This window comes from Herpailurus yagouaroundi, unplaced genomic scaffold, assembly GCF_014898765.1.
Source record: "Herpailurus yagouaroundi ecotype Mexico unplaced genomic scaffold, PumYag 209, whole genome shotgun sequence".
Lineage (NCBI taxonomy): Eukaryota > Metazoa > Chordata > Mammalia > Carnivora > Felidae > Herpailurus > Herpailurus yagouaroundi.
In genome coordinates this window covers 52,735-74,277 of record NW_024412440.1, presented here as the reverse complement: position 1 = coordinate 74,277, position 21,543 = coordinate 52,735, and the positions used below count along the sequence as shown (strand labels likewise).

Sequence of the window (21,543 nt, the reverse complement as noted above, 5' to 3'; positions counted from 1 at the left end):
GAGCATCTTTTCATGTGTCTGTTAGCCATCTGGATGTCTTTTTTGCAAACATCTATAAATAACTTCTCAAACTTAACACACAAAAAACAAATAATCCAGTTAAGAAATGGGCAAAGGACATGAATAGACATTTTCCAAAGAAGACATCCAGATGGCTAACAGACACATGAAAAGATGGTCAATAACACTCACCATCAGGGAAATACAAATCAAATGGTTTAATTCAGATATTAGAATTACATTAGAGAAATTCATAAACACATATTTAATACCAAATAGCAAAAATTAAATAGCTTTTCATTTTCAAAAATGTGGCTTAGATTGTATTAGAATTATCTACTTTGAAAAGAAAAGAATGTCTCTGTAGGCTCTGCTTTATATACACAGTAAGGCAAATACTTGGATTTACTGTGTACTCATTTTTGTTGTTGTTAAAGAGACAATAATTTCAGAATTTAGAAGTAGGTCAAGATAGAATGGAACTTACTAGTACATCCTGGCTGAGGTACCCAGCCTCTACTCGTACATGTTGCCATATTTCCTTGGGTTGAACGATCAAAGCCAGTTTTACAATTGTATGTGATTTCATCTCCACTTCTGTATCTGATGCTTTCTGGTGCATAGTTACCATTTTCAATGTGAGGAGAAGCACATATGATTTCTGGGAAAAAAAAAGAATATGTAGGTAATGTTGAAATCACTACCCATTAAAATAATCAAGTACATAAAAATATAGAAAGTGGGTATTATTATTTTTTGTCCCTACCGCAGCATAAAATGGGATTAATGTGAGTTTAGTCTTATATCCTTCCCATCATATCATTAATGTCCCACCACTATATCTCACATCTGATATATTTGTGCCCCCTGGACTCTTGAATCCTTTCTCCAAAGCCATCACATATATCATAATATTCTATATGTGGCAATAAACTCATGACATATCACTTCAACTCTTCTTACAAACTATTCAACTTCCCTGGCATCTGTGATTCTCCTAGGACTGTTTACAAACGGCTTGAGTCTCTTCCTTCCAGACACTTAGTAGGATTTCATATCCCTGCCAAGAATTAAATGTGGTCTTCTGATTTACACAGTCAAGAAAATGAGTAAAGTAACACGTTTCCCTTTAGGGAGGAAGTTTTAAAAAGCCACTGTGAATTTTTATGTTCTTTTTTCTAGCTGCAGAGATTAAGGACAGCCATGGAGAGGTGATGTCTCTACCCTTGATTCTTACAGCTACTATAATGAGCAGAGTCCCTTCAGACCTACATTGGAAGTGAGCATAAACAGGAAATAAACTTCAGTTTTTTAGGCTATTGAAATTCTGGAATACATTTTTATTAGTATAATAGAATAAACTAGTCCAGGGTTTGGAGAAAACCTTTTATGTAAAGAACCAGATAAAAGGTTTCTGTCCCAGCTACTCAACACGAACACAGCCCTAAAAGACACATAAACAAATGAGCATGGCTGTATTCCAATAAAACTTTGTTTACACAAAGGGCAAAGGATGGATTTGATTTTCAGACTATAATGTGCTCTCCCATGACCTACTCTGTCTTAATTTGTAAAGTTCTGTCTCAGTTCTTTCCATCAACTTTGCTAATATCTAGCCAATGGATCAATCTGCAAAATTCCTTGTATAATAAAATATCATACCTTTAAACTATTGTAGAAATGTTACATAACCATTTATATTAGTGCCATGGTGGACATTCAGCAATGCCAAAAATCCATTTATATGCCCCCAATTTACTTCCTATTCCATTTCCCAAAGTAACTTTCATCACAGTCTCATCATTTTCTTCAAAAGCCATCTAACACAATAGTTCCGTCATCAACAAATAAATCCTTGCATTCACACATAACAAATTTCAGACTACTAGCTGTGGGTTCCCTAGATTTCTTACTAACACGTCCTTAACTGTGGCTACATCTGTTTGAACTTTAGCCTTTCTCTTACTTGTTGACGATGAGGTGTTTATTTCATTCAAGTTAGCTTTTCAAAAGTTTAATTCTTCCATCGAGCATGAACCATTGTATATTCCTTCCCTCTCTCATTTTGTCTACTATTCTCTCTTAAATGGATATGCAAGCTTCTCCAATTTTAAATTCCTTATCTCATCCCTTTTTCCAAGGTTGTTAATGTACTATACTTCTCTCCTTCACAGCCAAGATCCTTCAAATATCATCTTCCAATTAGTCTGGTTTTCAATCTCCCACTTATTCTTCAACCTACTGCTATCTGGCTTTTGACATCTTTAACATGCTGGTGCTATTAAGACAAAAGTCACCAATGTCCTCCAATTTCCAAATCCAAAATCTCTATGAATTGCTCATATCACAGTGACTGGTATTATATACTATGGGCTCCTTAATTATTTGTTGAACTGAATAGATAAAAACCCTCTGTAATATTTGACACTGTTGATCACTGACTTACTGGCATTCTCCAATGCCCTGCATTCTTATGTTTTCCTACTTCTCCTTATTTTTGTCTGAACAGTAGTATTTTATTTTATTTATTTTACTTATAGCTGCCCTCCTTCCTCTGCTCTACTTAATTTTAGGCCCTGTCTACCTCTCAGATCTCATCTCCTACCAAGGTCCCACTTACTCTATACGAACAACACAATAGCCTTCTGTCTGGTGTTCACACATGCCAGGCTTATTTATATCACTTGCACTTTTTATTCCTTATTTCTTGGGTGATGCTCCTCTAGATCTTCCGGCTGACTCTTATCACCACCTCAGAAATATCTTCCCTGAAGACCCAACGAGTATTGTATGAATGAATATCTATGCTTTACAGTTGGTTCTACATGAGTATTTGTCCTTGATTTTGTTGTTTGCTTCTTCACATTTTCTCTGTGAATCAAGATACTTCCACAATAAAAAGCTATCAGCATTATGCTAATAACTCTTCAGTGAGATCCAAATCCATATATCCAACTGAAGCTTCACACTAGACAGGTCCATGTGAATAATTCAAAGGCATATCCAACTAATTACATGCCAACTAAATCAACCTTTTCTCAATATATGCTTTTCCTCCTGTGTTTAACATTTTAATTTGTGACACAAAAACCTCATGACAGGAGCCTGGAAATTTACCTCACCTTCCCTCCTCCCCATCACTTCAATATTCATTCACACAGCACATTCTATAATCTTATAATATTTGCTTAAACATCTCCTCCCCTTCATACCATGCTTCCACTGTGTACATCCAACTCTTAGAGGTTTTATGATAGTCTTTTAATTGGTCTTAAATTTGTACTTCATTCCTCCAGAATAAGCTTTAATAAGTCTCTATTCCAAACATGATACTATACTTATATTAGCAATGGTTATATTAGAAAGAATATGTGACCATCTAACCACAAATCTTAAGTATGTCTACATTGCTTGATTTTAATTGACACTACCTTGAGATGAGCCTTAATGTACCTTAAATGCAACCTTAAGTTTACTTTTAGTTTTTTCTCCTCACTTTATTCTGCTCTATCATATTTTCACAGACCTTTGCAGTGGAGTTTATCATATATTAATTTTTACTTCATAGTGTGGCTTAATTTTGAAGTCAAAAGCTACAAGATATAAAAACAAGAGTTTTACTAAGAGGCCAAACAAAAAATACTGGGAGAATTTGTTAAATAATTTTTAATAAATTTGTAATAATAATTTTGTTAAAATAATTAAAATAGAAGAACTTCAGGTGATTACTTTTGAGCAGAAGACATAAATTCAATGATAAATTGTAACCCCTACTTTCATAATTTCCATTAAAATAAATGATGCTAGTAAAACATTGCCAGGGCATGTACCTCTATCTAAAACAGTACTGGAGAATGTCTGCATGTGTGGGGTCACATTTTTTCCTACTGTTAGATACCGCCAGTAAGCATTTGAGATAAGAACAATAATTTAATGCTAGCACTCTATGTTGTTCATCATCAGAAAATCTGACTTGTACGGAGAACAGATGGATTTGGAGCAAAGGTGGCTTTTATTTAGTAGGTCTTGGTACTTTTAATTATTCCTATAAATGATTTGCTGTCAGAGTCTGGTTCCTATTAGATGAAGAGACCAAAGTTTTGACAAATCACCTTCAAACAGAACCCCTGAAGGGCGCCTGGGTGGCTCAGTCAGTTAAGTGTTCAACACTTTATTTCAGCTCAGTTCATGATCTCATGGCTCGTGAGATTGAGCCCCACAGTGGGCTCCATGCTGACAGTGTGAAGCCTGCTGGGGATTCTCTCTTTCCTTTCTCTCTGCCCCTACTCCCAGTCATGCGCTCTCTCTCTCTCTCAAAGTAAATAACATTAAAAAAAAAAAAAAAACACCTGACACATAAAATCATAAACCAGATGGAGGAATTTTAAATATTTTATCCTAGGTTATTTTATTTTAATTTTATTTTAGTTCCAAATTTATTATAGATTTGGAGAAAGCAAGATCTATAGATTTGGAATTCATCATTACCGGCAGGTAGGTCCTTCTATTGTCCTAGGAAAATAAGGAGAAGCATTTGTGATATACTAGCTAAGGTACAATGTAGAGTACCTTTTACTTTTAAACTTATTTTTAAATGTTTATTTATTTATTTTGAGAGAGAGGGAGTGCACGCACGAGGGCGTGGCAGAGAGAGAGGGAGGGAGAGAATCCCAAGCAGGCTCCATGGTGTCAGTGAAGAGCCTGATGCAGTGCTCAAACTCTAGAACCAAACTGTGAGATCATGACCTGAGCTGAAATCAAGAATGGTATCCTTAACTGACTGAGCCAACCAGGTGCCCCTGGAGTTCCTTTTAATAAAAGACTTCTCCGTATCCAGTTAATGTAAAACACATTTCAATAAAATTAACCACTGTTGTAACAGAGAGTGCATGCTTATTTAATTTTGGGTGAACCATTCTTTATTTATCTTGATCATTAGTAAACTGTTTTGTGAAAGAGAGTATCCAATCTTAGTGGCTTCTCTCTCCCCAAAGAAAGGAGGATTCTAAGGCATCCTGTCTTGAGTTTTTGAGTTATACAATTGACTAAGAAAATGAAAAACAAATTCTAAAAAGAAAATGTTTTACAAATGTGGGATCTTTACTGTGTGTGTGTGTGTGTGTGTGTGTGTGTGTGTGAGCGCACGTGCACGCGCATGTGTGTGGTATAGATGGGTCAAGTTACAAGTAAGCCTAGGAATTGTAGCAACACATATGGGAAAAACAGATTTCCCACATTAAAACAAATATGTGCTCAGCAACAGCTTTAAGCAGGTAGCTATGTGACCAAGAAAAAGAACTAACTAGACAACTTCTATGGAGCAGTCAGGCTATCCTGAGTCCTATGTCAAAGTAAAACTGAATTCAGATCCTGCCGTCTTACTTGGAAGTAAGTAAATTTCATTGAAACCTGGAATGATGATTTATTCTAATGTTCACTGAAACCTGGAGTGATTTATTCTAATGTTTATATAGGACAAAGGGCCTGATATAAAGTAAGGGGTTTATAAGTTATATTTTGATGACTGGATGGATAATTTAGCTCTCTAAATATTTAAGTCAGGCTCTGGAAGTAAAACATACAGCAGAAGTTAATGCCAGAGGACTTGTGCACCCACTTTCTTTGAGTAGGAGCCACAAATGCCATGAAGCCAAACAGCTGGACTCCACACATGATCTGATGATCACAGATCTAATGTGGGTGATCACTGTCTTCTATTCACTAACCTCTTTGTAAAATATTTTCTTAACAATGCCTGAAAGTGGAGGTCACTCAGTTGTAGGAAGATATATTTTCCAAGGAGCTACTTGTGGACTCAACCCCAAATTTCTTTCGGGGGGTTGGGGTGCCTGGCTGGCTGAGTCAGTAGAGCATGTGACTCTTGATCTCAGGGTTGTAAGTTCAAGCCCCAGGTAGGGTATGGAGCTTACTTAAAAAAAAAAAAAGTTCAAAAAATTAAAAAAAAAAATTGTAAATGTTTATTTAAAAAAAAAAATTTTTTTTAACGTTTATTTTATTTTGAGACAGAGAGAGACAGAGCATGAACGGGGGAGGGGCAGAGAGAGAGAGGGAGACACATAATCGGAAGCAGGCTCCAGGCTCTGAGCCATCAGCCCAGAGCCCGACACGGGGCTTGAACTCACGGAACGTGAGATCGTGACCTGAGCTGAAGTCGGACGCTTAACCGACTGAGCCACCCAGGCGCCCCTGTAAATGTTTATTTTTGAGAGAGACAGAGTGTGAGTGGGGGAAGGGCAGAAAGAGAGAGAGGGAGACACAGAACGTAAAGCAGGCTCCAGGCTCTGAGCTGTCAGCACAGAGCCCGACACAGGGCTCAAACTCATGAACTGCAAGATCATGACCTGAAGTCAGACGTTTAACCGACTGAGCCACCCAGGTGCCCTCAACCAAAAATTTTTTTAAAATAAGAACAAAATCATTCAAAATCTAACTCTAGTTTTTGTAAGAGAGGATCATTAAACAAGGTTTACGCATGGAATTATGAATCTTATGATTAAAAGTTCAGAGAGCTCTTAAGAGTTCAACTCTTCTCACCATCTCCCCACCTACCCTGGGCCACAATATGACCATATCTATAAAAGTCACCCTTTTAGAAAGGCACTTGACCTCTGATTTCATGTAGGATAGCACTTGTAACTTGTTTCACTCACTGCTGCAGTCTGCATCCAAAGTTAACACACCCTTTTCCATAAATGTTTCCAAACAGCTCAACACAGTTGTTACTGTGCGACATGTAATATGTACCTTCTTGCTATTCTTCTAATGATACGATGTCTTAAACTCAACCTTTTACAGTTTTGCATCTGGACCATGATAGTTTGAAACTCTCTCTTTTGAAATGAGGTAGGCTAAGTAGAACACAATATTACAGACATAACTTTTGGTGGGCACGAAGCACAGTTGACGTGGATTCTACATCTGCACAATATCCCCCATTAGGAAGCCTAAAAGGGTTTGGTGGGTGCCCCCTGCCACCCCCCTGCATCATCATCACTATTGATTCATATTACGCCTGTGCTTAGTGAAATCTCTAGTTATTTCCACTTAATTTCATTGTTAATTGAGGGTTCCCTCATATGGTATTCATCTCATTTACTTTGTTTGCAAAGCTAACTGCTCGGCTTTACAAGAGCAATCTGTCTGAGAAGTAATCATGCCTGGGAAGCCTATTATTGCCCTGGCTCTGCTCTAGACTTGATTTTTGACCGCAGACCAACTACTTAATGGCTATTGAACTTTTCTGTTCCTTTTATGTCTATCTTCAGAACGAGAGAATTATACCAAAATTAATTTTTGCACACATAAAACGTTAAGTATATCATATTTATGAGTTGGTTCTTGTCAACATTAACGCTCCATTGTGAGAAAAAATAGACTGCTTCACTGTAAGGAATACATGAATGAAAAGAATTGATAAAATATATAGAAAGGAAATATAACGTTACCTTTACATGAAGGGGTTGGAGTCCATCCCGATGCAGTGCATATGGCATCTCCTTTACTACTGTATTCATAACCCTGGTGACATGTATACTGAAATCGTTCGTTTTCCTTGTAAGTTTTCTTCAGAGATGCAGCATTTCCATTTGCGATTTCTGGCTTTTGGCAGGAAATTTCTAAATATAAGGGATTAAATTCCAAAATGTTTGTTATATATTAAAGAGCCATGTCTAAGACATAGTTAAAGATACAAGTTTTGTTTCCTTTAGGCAAATCAGACAACGAAACAAAACTTCTATTTTGACATGGATGCCTGAATCATTTATCTGTTGTTTTTAATTTTGATTTTTGAAATAAGGTAAAATTCTGATTAAACTGCTGTTGCTAGGGGTGCCTGGGTGGCTCAGTTGCTTAAGTAACTGGCTCTTGATTTTGGCTCAGGTTATGATCTCATGGTTCCTGGGATCGTACGTACCCTGTCTGTGGCTTCCTGCTGGCAGTGTAGAACCTTCTTGGGATTCTTTCTCTTTCTTTCTCTGTCCCTCCCTTACTCATGCTTTCTCTCTCTCTCTTTCTATCAAAAATAAATAAATAAATAAAAATTATGTTGCTTATTTTATTTGCTTTGAAGATAAATTAGTCCTCTTCAAGTAAATAGTGGCCAGTAATGATACCAACTATATATATATAATTGGGTATAGATATTTAGGATTATTGTGATAAACATTTTCACCAAATGACTTGTAAAAATTATGTATTTTCTAGTTATCGATAATAGAGTCATAATTGGCATAACACTTTGTCAAAGAAGTTAATTTAACCGATTGTCATTATACCTATGAATTACATCTTCTGTTTTTGTGGCTTTACCATCCATCAAAATTTTCTGTCAAGAAAACCCCAAAACTGGCCATCATATTTGCCCCCATCTTCTCTCAAACATTTCCCCCTGGGATTATGGCAACAATAACTAATTTCCCAGATGCTATTCTCGCACCTCTGTAATCTATTTTCCTGTTTGTAACTTAATGACTGTTTTTCTTGTCCCTTCATCGCTCCGTTGAAGGATTCCACTGAAATCCTCCATCGATTCCCAATTCAGTCTGAATAAAAGCCAAATTCTACAGCATGATATGGAGCACCTTAGAACCTTGCACTGGCCTATCTTCAAGCCATCACTGACCTACCCCTACTTGCGTCCTACACAACGGCCTCGAAGACATGGAACAGGGGAGCTTCAGGCTCCTGGAAGCCTCACTGCATTTGTACCTTCCTCTCCCTGAACTTCTCCTGACTGATATACTTTTCCCCTCCTCAACTTCGTTGGAAGAAGTCTCATTCTTTCTTCAAAATGTATCTTATGCATGAGTTATTCCAGTAAGGTTTTACTAAGCACAGAAATTCAGGTTTTTTTCAAATTTTATTTATTTTGAGAGAGAGAGAGTTTGAGAGAGACAGTGAGAGAGAGAGAGAGTGCGTGGGTTGGGGAGGGGCAAAGACAGAGGGAGAGAGAGGATCAAGCAGGCTCCACTCTGAGCGTGGAGCTGGATGCCAGGCTGGATCTCATGACTGGGAGATGACAACCTCAGCTAATATCAGGAGTCTGATGTTCAACTGACTGAGCCACCCAGGTGCTCAGAAATTTAGTTTGAAGGAGGAAACCCCATCTGTGAGCCTCTGGGGTATACAGTATTTGCTGTGCTGAATAGAAATATGATTGCCATTACTGACTTGAAGAACTAATATTGTTAGAGAGAATTTTTAAGAACACAAATGCTTTTCCCTGCATCTCGTTATAGGATAGACTAAACTAAGAAAGTGTGAATTTTAGAAAAAATATTTAAAAAAATAAATATGGCAGATATATCTGCCAAACAAGAATTGGTAAAATGAAGTAGACTGACCATAATGTTTCATTACAAAAGCCTGATCACCATACTGGTCATGATGCACTGGTTAGCAGTATTATAACTAAAGAAATCTTGACTTGCAGTTTACTATAGAACTTTTTTTAAAAGACAAAAAGTTATTTAGTGAATTCAGTTTAGTTTCACAATATTTCTCTAAACTTACAGTGCAAATATAAAATAGGACCTCACTCTAGAAGTATTATTCAAGAACAGAATGTTATAATGATATATCAGTGGAAATACATAATGACTTTTTGATCTTACAAATTAAAAGAAAGCCGGTTCTGTAGGCCAATATTAAATCTTGCAGCAGAACTGCTTACTACTCTATTTGAGCATGAAAGCCCATTACAATTTAATTATGGATATGACCATGGAATTTGGTTTCAGATAAACTAGGTTTGAATCTTAACTCCACCGTTATGCCATCATAACCTTGGTCATGAGATGTAAGTTTTTTGCCCCACAATGTCCTCAGTTATAAAATAGAGGTGAAAACAGTGCATAAATCACAGTCATTTTGAAGGTAAAATGGAATGTAAAGAACTTAGATTAATTACTGACAAATAGTAGCTGCCCAATAAATGTTAGTTTTAATGTTATTAGTATAATTAGTATTATTCTATGCATAATATTTAAAAGTGCAAATTTTCATGAGAAAAACTAAAACTGTCCGATCCCATGAACAGTGAATGTATCTTACCCACACATTTTGGGCTTTCTCCACTCCAAACACCATTCGTTGAGCAACGTATTTCTGCAGGCCCAACAAGCATGAAGCCTGAATTGCACACAAACCGTACTACTTGTCCAAAAGTATATTCCTTGTCTAGTTCCAATGCGCTACTGGTCAATCTCCCATTCTCTGGATGTGTCACTGGTAAACACTTAACAACTGAAAAAAATAAATATAACTTTTCCTAATAGAATTTGACAACTTTATTGTGAAAAATACGTATATATACACATACAGGTATAAAGTCACTAACAAAGAAAGATTGGGGGAATTACTTAATTTTTTTAAAGAAGCATTTGATAAACCTGTTTGTTGGATATAAAGGCTTATAAATTAAAAAAAAATCAATAAGCTTATCTCTGATTATTTTCTATGAGATCGGACAAAGAAAAAATTATTTCTTTGAATGTCAGTTTACATTTTTATAGTAACAAATAAATGTTCCTTAAATAATTGAAAAATATAAAGCTTGAGATAATTAGATGAATTTTTTCACTTAAGCCCTAGGATAATATAACACTGTATTCCTTAAAGGTATAAATGCAAACTTTCTGATTCTATTTCTTTCAATAGATAAAGTCTTTAATTTTCCTTCCTCTCCCACATCAGTGCTCAAAATAATCTGAGTATTCCTTTTGATTTTACTTAATATTTTCCAATACCTTGTAGGTTATGGCATTTAAACTTTATTTTAGAGTAAAATCATCCCGGATGCTCATTAAGATGGAAATTCTATGGCTATCTCCCTGCGCTATTACCTGAGATACTGATTTAATAGGTTTTTAGTAACCCAAAATTTCAGCTTTAAACAAGCACCTCAGGTGATTTCAGTGTAGATGTTCCTTAAAACATTGAGATCTTTCCTCTCATTTCCGTAAGTTCTCTTCTTTAGGTAACGGGACTTTTGAGTGATCACATTCCCACTCGCCCTCCTCCTCCTCCTCCTCCTCCTCCTCCTCCTCCTTCATCCTCCTGGTCCTCCCTCCCTCCCTCCCCCTTTTCCTCATTCCCTCCCTCCTTCCCCCTCTCTCTCCCTCTCTATTTACTTCTCACCATGGAACTAAGAAAGACTACTCTGACTCATCTATTTCCATGATGACGAGAGAGATTGGCATTACTATCCCAAAATTTAGAAACAGGATCTACATTTTTATCATTCTGACTCTTGGTTTTATGGATCAGTAAGAAAAGTAGAGCTCTTCCTTACTTCCTGCCTCTTTTCAGTAAGACTAAGACCACAGGAAAACCTCCTTTGCCATGCAAGAGGGGAGAGATAACTGAATCTGGTCTCCATTTCAGATGTTATTGACAATCTCTGCATTTGGGTGGATATTAGTTGAGTATGTATTCATTAGTAAAGCTGAAATTCTGATCCTTGTGCTATTTCTAGTGTTTAGAATCCAAAAGGAAAGGAAAATAGGTTTTAGATTTCCTAATCTCTAATACTTTGAATACATTAGATCAGATGAAACTGCACTCACATTTGGTTAATGAAACACAAAATAGTGTAGTAATAAAAAGCTTAGATATCCATTCCAAACTATATTAGAAGCCATAAAAATACTTTGAATCAAAAATATGTAATTACAAACTTTAAGGATGTTTCAATGTAAGATATCTCAAAAAATCTTAGATATTTTAAATATTTGAATATATTTGTAAATCAATTTTACATATACCTTCACATATAGGAATATCATTGGTCCATCCATCAGATTCACACTCACGGAAATTAATCGTACCTAGCATCTGATACCTAAAAACCAAAAATGACAGAATGGTGAGCTAATTTATTATATGCATTTATATGAAATTTTAAGTTTGATACATTCTGAATGTCCAGGAACTCCATTTCAGAGAAAATTAACAGCATATACATTTCTTTCCTCCTTCCCTTCCCTCTTCTTTCCTTCCTTCCTTTTTTCTCTCCATCCTGACTCCCTTCCTTCCCTCTTTCTTTTCCTTTTCATTCTTTCTCTCTTTCTGTTCTTTCTCTTTCTTATTCTTAAATTTCTTTCTTTCTTTTTTATTTAACTTGTTTGGGTTTTTTTGTATCTGTATGAGATGAAGAAATTTTTTTAAGTTTATTTATTGAGAGAGAGAGAGAGAGAGCAGGAGTAAGGGATGGGCAGAGAGAGAGAAAGAGAGAGAATCCCAAGTAGGCACTGTTTTGTCAGTACAAAGCCCAATGTGGGCCTCGATCTCATGAACTGTGAAATCATGACCGGTGCCAAAATCAAGAGTGGGACGCTTAATCGACTAAGCCACCCAGATGCCACTTTCTATTGTTCTTAAACTTCCCTACTACTTAAGAAAGGCTCTCAGACACAGTTAACACAGTGGAGAAGTAGGGGGACCCGAAGTTCCCTTGTCCCTCAAACACAGCAGTATTTTGCCCAGAAGATTTGGAATTCCAGGAATCTGGGCTAAAGAGCAACAGAAACATCTCCAGGGGCCCATGGGGACAACCTGATGTGCCATAGGTTCATGATTGCCAATTGGGAGACATAAAATGGGTGGTGGTGTAGGCACAGAAGGGAGGGATCCCCTTCTGTGGAGAGACAAAAGGAAGAGAAAGAGAGGCTGTGGAAGTGTAGGATTGTATTTGGAGAAGAGAAAAACCACAGACTGGGGAACAGAATAAACGGAGACAGAACCAATTTCTAGCTCATTCCAGGGTTGTAGGGCTTCCTCCAGACTGGGGCCTGCTGCCCTATATGCATGCCTGGGTAGGAGGGGAGCCAGCCCTGAGCTCAGTAGCCAACTCAAAGGTGCAGTCAGAGAGCAGTCCCCCAACCTTGAGGACTGTGGGAAGAAGGCACAAGACACTCCAAGGACAAAAGACCCTGCAGGCACCTGCCAGCCAGAGGCCCTTTGTCGGCTGTCAGGGCAGACTGGCACTACCCCAGAACTGAGACTCCAGGGTGGGATCCTTTAAGACATCGGGGTTTGAATCCCAGCCACGTGCTTGGGAGGCAAAAGAGACTGGAGCGTGACAAAAAGGCCTGCTCGCACCTGCACAGTACTGTGAGGATGGCCTGAACAGAGTGGTTTGGGACACCCGCTCTGGAGAGGAGAGACTGGTGTGTCGCCATTTTTCTCCCCATCACCAACAAGGTGGGGTTTCAGAGAACAATGGACCACAGTGGAGGCGGGAACTGCCTACAACAAACCACAGCCCTCTGCGCCTGGTAACTGCATATCTAACAGAGCAAGATTGACACTGACCAAACCAAACAGCACCTCCTCCAGACCAGTGCAGCCACTGGTTGGTCCAGTGGTTTTGCATTTTTCTGAATTGATTCTTGTTCAATTCCTATTTTGTGTGTACGTGTGTGTGTGTGTGTGTGTGTGTGTGTGTATTTTTTTTCTTCCTCTTATTTCTTCCCTTCTCTTTTGGTTACTTTGGTTGTTGGTTGTTTAAGCAGACTTTTTAATCTAGTCTTTTTACACCTGTTCTGTACCTCCTTCCTCTTCATTTTCCTCTCTCTCTCTCTAGATTAAGCCATATCGTTTCTCTGATTCTCTACCTGGTCAATTATTTTTTTTCTTTTTTCCCCTACCTTGTCATTTCTCTCTTTCTATGGGATAAGACTTCTTTTGCCACCACCCCCATTTAAAAAATTTTTTTCCAGGGTTACTTAAATGAATGTATCAAAGCACACCTGGTGGAAGATCCAAACCACAACTACAAGGAAGGAGACACAGCAACCACAGTCACAACAACAAGAGAGAGCATGCAACACATTCCAAAAACACCTCCTGAACAGTCAGGCCTGGGACAGCTTATGACCCCTTTTTAATATGGTAGTGCTCATAGGTGCAGGACACCTGACAAGCTATTAAAACACATAAAGGACAGAAAACTAGCCAAAATTATGAAACGGAAGAATTCTCTCAAAAGAAATTCCAGGAAGAAGTGATAGCTAGAGAATTGCTCAAAACATATATAAACAATATACTTGATCAAGACTTTAGAATAATAGTCATAAAATTAATAGCTGGCCTTGAAAAAAGCATAGAAGACATAAGGGAATCTATTCCTGCAGACATCAAGGAACTAAGAAATAGTCATGATGAATTAAGAAATGTTGTAAATGAGGTACAAAATAATCTAGATGCAGTGACAGCAAGGGTGGAGGAAGCAGAGGGGGAGAATAAGTGAAACAGAAGAGAAAATTATGGAACATGATGAAACTGAGAAAAATAGAGATAAGAAAATACTAGACCATGAGGGGAGAATTAGAGACCTAAGTGATTCAATGAAATGAAATAATATCCGCATGATATGAGTTCCAGAAGAAGAGAGAGAGAAAAGGGAAGAAAGTTTATTTGAACAAATTATAGCTGAGAACTTCCCTAATCTGGGGAGGAAAACAGGCATCCAAGTCCAAGAGACACAGAGAACTCCCCTCAAAATCAACAAAAGCAGGTCAACACCATGACATATCATAGTGAAACTGGCAAAATACAAAGATAAAGAGAGAATTCTGAACACCACTAGGGACAAACGGGCCTTAACCTACAAGGATAGACAAATAAGGGTATTTGCAGCCTGTCCACTGAAACTTGGCAGGCCAGGAGGGAGTGGCAGGAATTAGCCAATGCGTTGAATAGTAAATATATGCAGAGAATCCTTTATCCCGTAAGGCTGTCATTCAGAATAGAAGGAGAGATAAACGCTTTTCCAGACAAACAAGAACTAAAAGAGCTGATGACCACTAAACCAGCATTGCAAGAGTTCCTAAGGGGGACTCTCTGAGTGGAAAGCAGCAAAGACTACAAAGGACAAGAGAACATCACCACAAGCATGAAACCTACAGCTAACACAATGACACTAAATCCTTATCTTTCAATAATCACTCTGAATGTAAATGGATTAAATGCCCCAATCAATAGACAAAGGGTATCAGAATGGATCAAAAAACAAGATCCATCTATATGTTGCCTACAGGAGACTCATTTAGACCTGAGGACAGCTGCAGATTGAAAGTGAGGGGATGGAAAACCATCTGTCATGCTACTGGAAGAAAAAAGACAGCTGGAGTAGCCATACTTATATCAGACAAACTAGATTTTCAACTAAGTCCATAACAAGAGATGAAGAAGGGCATTATATCATAATTAAGGGGTCTATCCATCAAGAAGAGCTAATAATTGTAAATGTTTCTGCCCCTAACTTGAAAGGACCCAAATATATAAATCAATTAGTCACAAATATAAGCAATCTTAATTGATAAGAATATGGTAATTTCAGGGGACTTTAATACTCCACTTACAACAACGGACAGATCATCTAGGCAGAAAATCAATAAAGAAACAATGGAGTTGAATAATACACTAGACCAGATGGACTTGACAGATATATTCAGAGTTTTTCATCAAAAAGCAGCAAGAGACTCATTCTTCTTGAATGCACATAGAACATTCTTCAAGATCACATATTGGGTCACAAAATGGCCCTCCATAAATATAAAAGAACTGAGATCATACCATGCATATTTTTAGATTACAATGCTATAAAACTTGAAATTAACCACAAGAAAAAATGTGGAAAGCCTCTAAATGCATGGAGGTTAAAGAACATCCTACTTAAGAATGAATGGGTCAACTAGGCAATTAAAGAAGAAATTTAAAAATATATGGAAGCAAATGAAAATGAAAACACAATAGTCCAAACCCTTTGGGATGCAACAAAGGCAGTCATAAGAGGAAAATACACTGCAATCCAGGCCTATCTCAAGAAACAAACAAACAAAATTCCAAATATAAAATGTAACTGCATACCTAAAGGAACTAGAAGCAGAACAGCACAGAAACCCCAAATCCAGCAGAAGAGAGATAATAGAGATCAGAGCAGAAATAAACAATATAGAATCCAAAAAAAACAAAACAAAACAGCAGAAGAGATCAATGAATCTAAGTGCTGGTTTTTTGAAAGAATAAACAAAATTGATGAACCCCTAGCCAACTTCTCAAAAAAAAAAAAAGAGACAGAGGGAGAAACTAAAGAGATACAACCACGAATGAAAGAGATCACACCACAGAAATACAAACAATTATTAGCAAATACTATGAAAAATTATATGCCAACAAACTGGACAACCTGGAAGAAATGGGCAAATTCCTAGACACCCATACACTACCAAAACTCAAATGGGAAGAAACAGAAAATTTGAAAGGACCCATGACCAGTGAAGAAATTGTAACAGTTATCAAAAATATCCCAACAAATAAGAGTCCTGGGTCAGATGACTTCACAGGGGAACTCTACCAGACATTTGAAGCAGAGTTAATACCTATCCTTCTCAAGCTGTTCCAAAAAATAGAAATGGAAGGAAAGCTTCCAGACTCATTCTATGAAGCCAGCATTACGCTGATTCCCAAAAAAGACAGAGACCCCACTAAAAGGAGAATTACAGGCAAATATCCCTGTTGAACATGGATGCAAAAATTCTCATCAAGATACTAGCAAATCGAATTCAACAGTATAGTAAAAGAATTATTCACCATCACCAAGTGGGATTCATTCCTGGGCTGCAGGGCTGGTTCAATATTCGCAAATCAATCAGTGTGATTCATCACATTAATAGAAGAAAGGATAAGAACCATATGATCCTGTCAATAGATGCAGAAAAAAAAAAGCAATGGACAAAATACAGCATCTTTCTTAACAAAAATCCTCAAGAAAGTTGGGATAGAAGGAACATACCTTAATGTCATAAAAACCATACAAAATGCCCACAGCTAATATCATCTTCAATAGGGAAAAACTCAGAGCTTTTCCCCTGAGATCAGGAACACAACATGGATGTCCACTCTCACCACTACTGTTTAACATAGTAGTGGAAGTCCTAGCCTCTGCCATCAGACCACAAAATGAAATAAAAGGCACCCAAATTGGCAAAGAAGCCTAATTTTTATTTGTTGCACATGACATGATACTTTACACGGAAAACCTAAAAGACTCCACTAAAAAACTGCTAGAACTGATACATGGAGTCAGCAAAGTCGCAGGAAATAAAATCAATGTACAGAAATTGGTTGCATTTCTATACACTGATAATGAAGCAACAGAGAAATCAAGAAATCAATCCCATTTACAATTGCACCACAAACCATAAAATACCTAGGAATAAACCTAACCAAAGATGTCAAAGATCTGTATGCTGAAAACTACAGAAAGCTTAAGAAAGAAATTGAAGAAGACACAAAGAAATAGAAAAATATTCTATGCTCATAAACTAGAAGAACAAATATTGTTAAAATGTCAATATCACCCAAAATAATCTACACATTCAATGCAATCCCAATCAAAATTGCACTTGTATTCTTCTCAGAGCTAAAGAAAATATCCTAAAATTTGTATGGAACCACAAGAGACCCCAAATAGCCAAAGTAATGTTGAAAAAGAAAACCAAAGCCAGAGGCATCACAATTCTGGACTTTAGTCTCTACTACAAAGCTGTAATCATCAAGACAGTACGGTATTGGCACAAAAACAGACACATAGAGCAATGGAATAAAATATAGAATCCAGAATTGGACCCACAAATGTATGGCCAACTAACTTTTGGCAAAGCAGGAAAGAGTATCCAATGGAAAAAAGACGGTCTCTTTAACAAACGGTGCTGGGAGAAGTGGACAGCAACATGCAGAAAAATTAAACGGGACCACCTTCTTACACAAAATAAACTCAAAATGGATGAAATACCTAAATGTGAGACAGAAAACCATCAAAATCCTAGAGGAGAAAACAGGCAACAATCTCTTTGATCTCAGCCACAGCAACTTCTTACTCGACACATCTCCGAAGGCAAGGTAAATAAAAGCAAAAATGAACTAGTAGGACCTCATCAAAATAAAAAGCTTCTGCATTGCAAAGGAAACAATCAACAAAACTAAAAGGCAATGGACAAAATGGGAGAAGATATTTGCAAATGACATATTGGATAAATGGTTAGTATCCAAAATCTATAAAGAACTTACAAACTCAACACCTGAAAAACAAATAATCCAGTGGAGAAATGGGCAGAAGACATGAATAGACACCTTTCCAAAAAAGACATCCAGATGGCCAACAGACACATGAAAAGATGCTCAACATCACTCATAATCAGGGAAATACAAATCAAAACCACATTGGGATACTACCTCACACACGTCAGAGTGGCTAAAATTAACAACTCAAGAAGCAACAGATGTTGGCAAAGATGTGGAGAAGAGGGAACCCTCTTGCATTGTTAGTGGGAATGCAAACTGGTGTAGCCACTCTGGAAAACAGCATGGAGTTTCCTCAAAAAATTTAAAATAGAATTATCCTAGGACCCAGCAATAGCACTACCCAAAATTTATCCAAATGATACAGGAGTGCTGATTCGAAGGGGCACATGTACCCTAATGTCTACAGCAGCACTTTCAACAACAGCCAAATTATGGGAAGAGCCCAAATGTTCATCGACTGATGAATGGATACAGAAGATGTGGTTTATATATACAATGGAATATTATTTGGCAACAAGAAGGAATGAAATCCTACCATTTGCAGCAATGTGGACAGAACTGGAGGGTATTATGCTAAGTGAAATAAGTCAGTCGGTGAAATACAGATATATGTTTTCACTCATGTGGAACTTGAGAAACTTAACAAAAGACCATGGGGGAAGGGAAGGGAAAAAAAGTTTCAAATACAGAGGGAGGCAAATCATAAAGAGATTCTTAAATACAAAGAACTGAGGGTTGATGGAGGGGTGCAGGGGAGAGGGGAAAATGGGTCATGGGCACTGAGGGGTGATGGCTATTGAGAGGTGATGGACATTGAGAAGTAAAAATGGGTGATGGGCACTTGTTGGGATGAGCACTGAGTGTTGTATGTAAGTGATGAAACATGGGAATCTACCCCCGAAGCCAAGAGCACACTGTATATACTGTATGTTAGCTAATTTGACAATAAGTTATATTAAAAAAAAAAACGCCCTCAAGTCTTCAGGCACATGGACTAATCATTATCCTTGGTTCATGACAGAAACTCATTATAATTAAAAAAATTAAAAAATTTAAAAAAAAAATTAAAAAAAAAAAAAAAAAGGGGCGCCTGGGTGGCACAGTCGGTTAAGCGTCCGGCTTCAGCCAGGTCACGATCTCGCGGTCCGTGAGTTCGAGCCCCGCATCAGGCTCTGGGCTGATGGCCCAGAGCCTGGAGCCTGTTTCCGATTCTGTGTCTCCCTCTCTCTCTGCTCCTCCCCTGTTCATGCTCTGTCTCTCTCTGTCCCAAAAATAAATACACGTTGAAAAAAAAAAATTTTTTTTTAAAAAAAATTTTCAATGTTGAGGAGATAATATGGTATCCAAATATAATCATTTCCATTATACATTAATTTTTCAGGCTTCTTGTATGGTACTTATAAAAATGCTCATAGAAAAATAAAATAATTGGGGTGCCTTGGGTGGCTGCCAGTTAGGTGTCCAACTTCATTCAGCTCAGGACATGATCTCATGGTTTGTGGGTTCAAGCCCCACATTGGGCTCTGTGTTGGCAGCTCAGAGCCTAGAGCCTGCTTTGGATTCTGTGTGAGTGTGTCTCTCTCTCTCTGCCCTTCCCTCTGTGTCTCTCTTTGTCTCTCAAAAAAATAAAATAAAACATTAAAAATTGAAAAAAAAGAAAAATAACGTGACCTTAAAAATACTAATCAGTACAGTCCCTATCTACAATCTAAATTATAATTGTCTCCATTTTTTTATATTGACTACATACCCCTCATTACATGTGTAAACAACCTTTGCTCCATATTCAAATTCATTTCCTCTTGCAAGATGAAAGGAACCAAAAGGAGTATCTCCAGGATGTCCACAGGGCCTTTCTAAAATGATCAAAAGAATATAATATCATTATGTAACACAGGGAAACACATTTGATGTAGAAGTTCAAGGAAAATAGTATTTAATATTATATCCAAAGACATAATTGAAGATGTAGAAAAGTGAAAAATAACAAAGTTATTATTTTATTATTAAACTTGTCTATATGGTGGGTTTTTTTATTTTGGAAGATTACAACTCCTTATTAAGAATAATGATGGTATAGGGGCGCCTGGGGGGCTCAGTCGGTTAAGCATCCAACTTCGGCTCAGGTCATAATCTCAGTTCGTGGGTTCACATCCGCGTCGGACTCTGTGCTGACAGCTCAGAACCTGGAGCCTGCTTCATATTCTGTGTCTCCCTTTCTCTCCTCCCCCCCCACCTGTGCTCTCTCTCTCTCTCTCTCTCTCTCAAAAATAAACATTAAAAACAAAAGAATAATGATGGTATATTATTTTGTATTTAATGACAATTATGATATAACTCAGCTAATATTGCTACGATATCAAACATTTGGTATTTTCACAACTAAAGTTTTCACAAATGTATGATTTACTTACTCTGACATATCCTCAATGGATTAAGAGCCACCCATTCTCCATTCTTGCATTCCATTATAATAACTCCAAGAGTTCTATATCCAGGTCGGCATTTATATGTAGCCTGAGTTCCCTCTGGATAGTTTTGTTCAGACCAGACACCTGACAAAATTTCATTTTGTTTTCCTGGAGGCGGTCCTTCACAATCTAAAAACAATAAAAACAAAGTAATTGCTTAAAGTGTTTTTTTAAACTTCCAAAACATTTAGGTTATTTTTGCTTTTAAAAATACCTATGCTGGGAGGAGTCAAAATGGCAGACAAGTAAGAAGATCATTATTTCCTTCGCCCCTCAAAGACAGCGGTATTAAGGTCAGAACACTTTCTGCAGAGGAAATCAATCTACAGAGTGGCAGAAGGATCCCCACAGGTGGAACGAGACAGATTGGTGGTAGAGAGGCAGGCGTTTGAGAATCGGGAGAGAAAAAATAGGCAGTGTAGGCAAGGAGGGGAGGGGACCACTTTTGTGGTGAGACAAAAGGAAGTGAAGAAAGGTTGTAGAAGTGTGGGATTGTATTTGGACAAGAGGAAAACCTCTCTGGACCATGGATAGGGGAACAAAAAATACAGACAGAGCCAATTTCTACTTTGCAAACAGCCTTATAAGTGAAGATCGGAGTTTTTAGGGTTGTTTGACTTTCTCTGGACTGGAGCCGGCTGTATGCAGGTACCTGGTGGAGAGAGGGGCCAGTCCTGGGGTGCAGTAGCATTCTCAAGGGTGCACTGGCAGACAGCAGCCCCTTCCTCCCAAGTACTGTGGGAAGAGGGCATATTGCCCAAGTACAAAGACATTGCAGGTGCCAACCTGAGGCCCTTTGTTGGCAGGGCAGAGTGGCATTATTCCGGAACCAGGTTCACGCAGAGCGGGATACGAGCTGCTGGAGGAGACTGTGGAGCAGGACAGGTCGAACGCCCGCGTTACTCTGTAAGGCGCTGCCTGAACTGCATGGTTTGAGACACCCCCTGCGGGGAGGAGAGAC

The 21,543-nt window shown here is 37.8% G+C and overlaps 1 protein-coding gene across 1 annotated transcript; it reads right to left on the bottom strand.

The window, feature by feature from the left end:
• Positions 1-440: 440 nt before the first annotated feature.
• LOC121016152 (complement factor H-like) lies at positions 441-20,711 on the bottom strand. The gene is made up of 6 exons (XM_040453579.1): positions 20,526-20,711; positions 19,862-19,967; positions 11,787-11,863; positions 10,075-10,266; positions 7,467-7,637; positions 441-661 (listed from the first exon to the last, which is right to left on the bottom strand). The coding sequence occupies exons 1-6, from the start codon at positions 20,578-20,580 to the stop codon at positions 456-458; spliced, it is 807 nt and encodes a 268-aa protein (XP_040309513.1). The 5' UTR covers positions 20,581-20,711; the 3' UTR covers positions 441-455.
• Positions 20,712-21,543: the final 832 nt, after the last annotated feature.

Coding starts and splice junctions, on each gene's coding strand:
- LOC121016152 (XM_040453579.1), bottom strand. CDS start 20,580: ATGGAATGCAAGAATGGAGAATGGGTGGCTCTTAATCCATTGAGGATA. Junction 19,968..20,525: donor TCCATTGAGGATATGTCAGA/GTAAGTAAATCA, acceptor TGATCATTTTAG/AAAGGCCCTGTGGACATCCT. Junction 662..7,466: donor TCCAACCCCTTCATGTAAAG/GTAACGTTATAT, acceptor TTTTTTTCCCAG/AAATCATATGTGCTTCTCCT.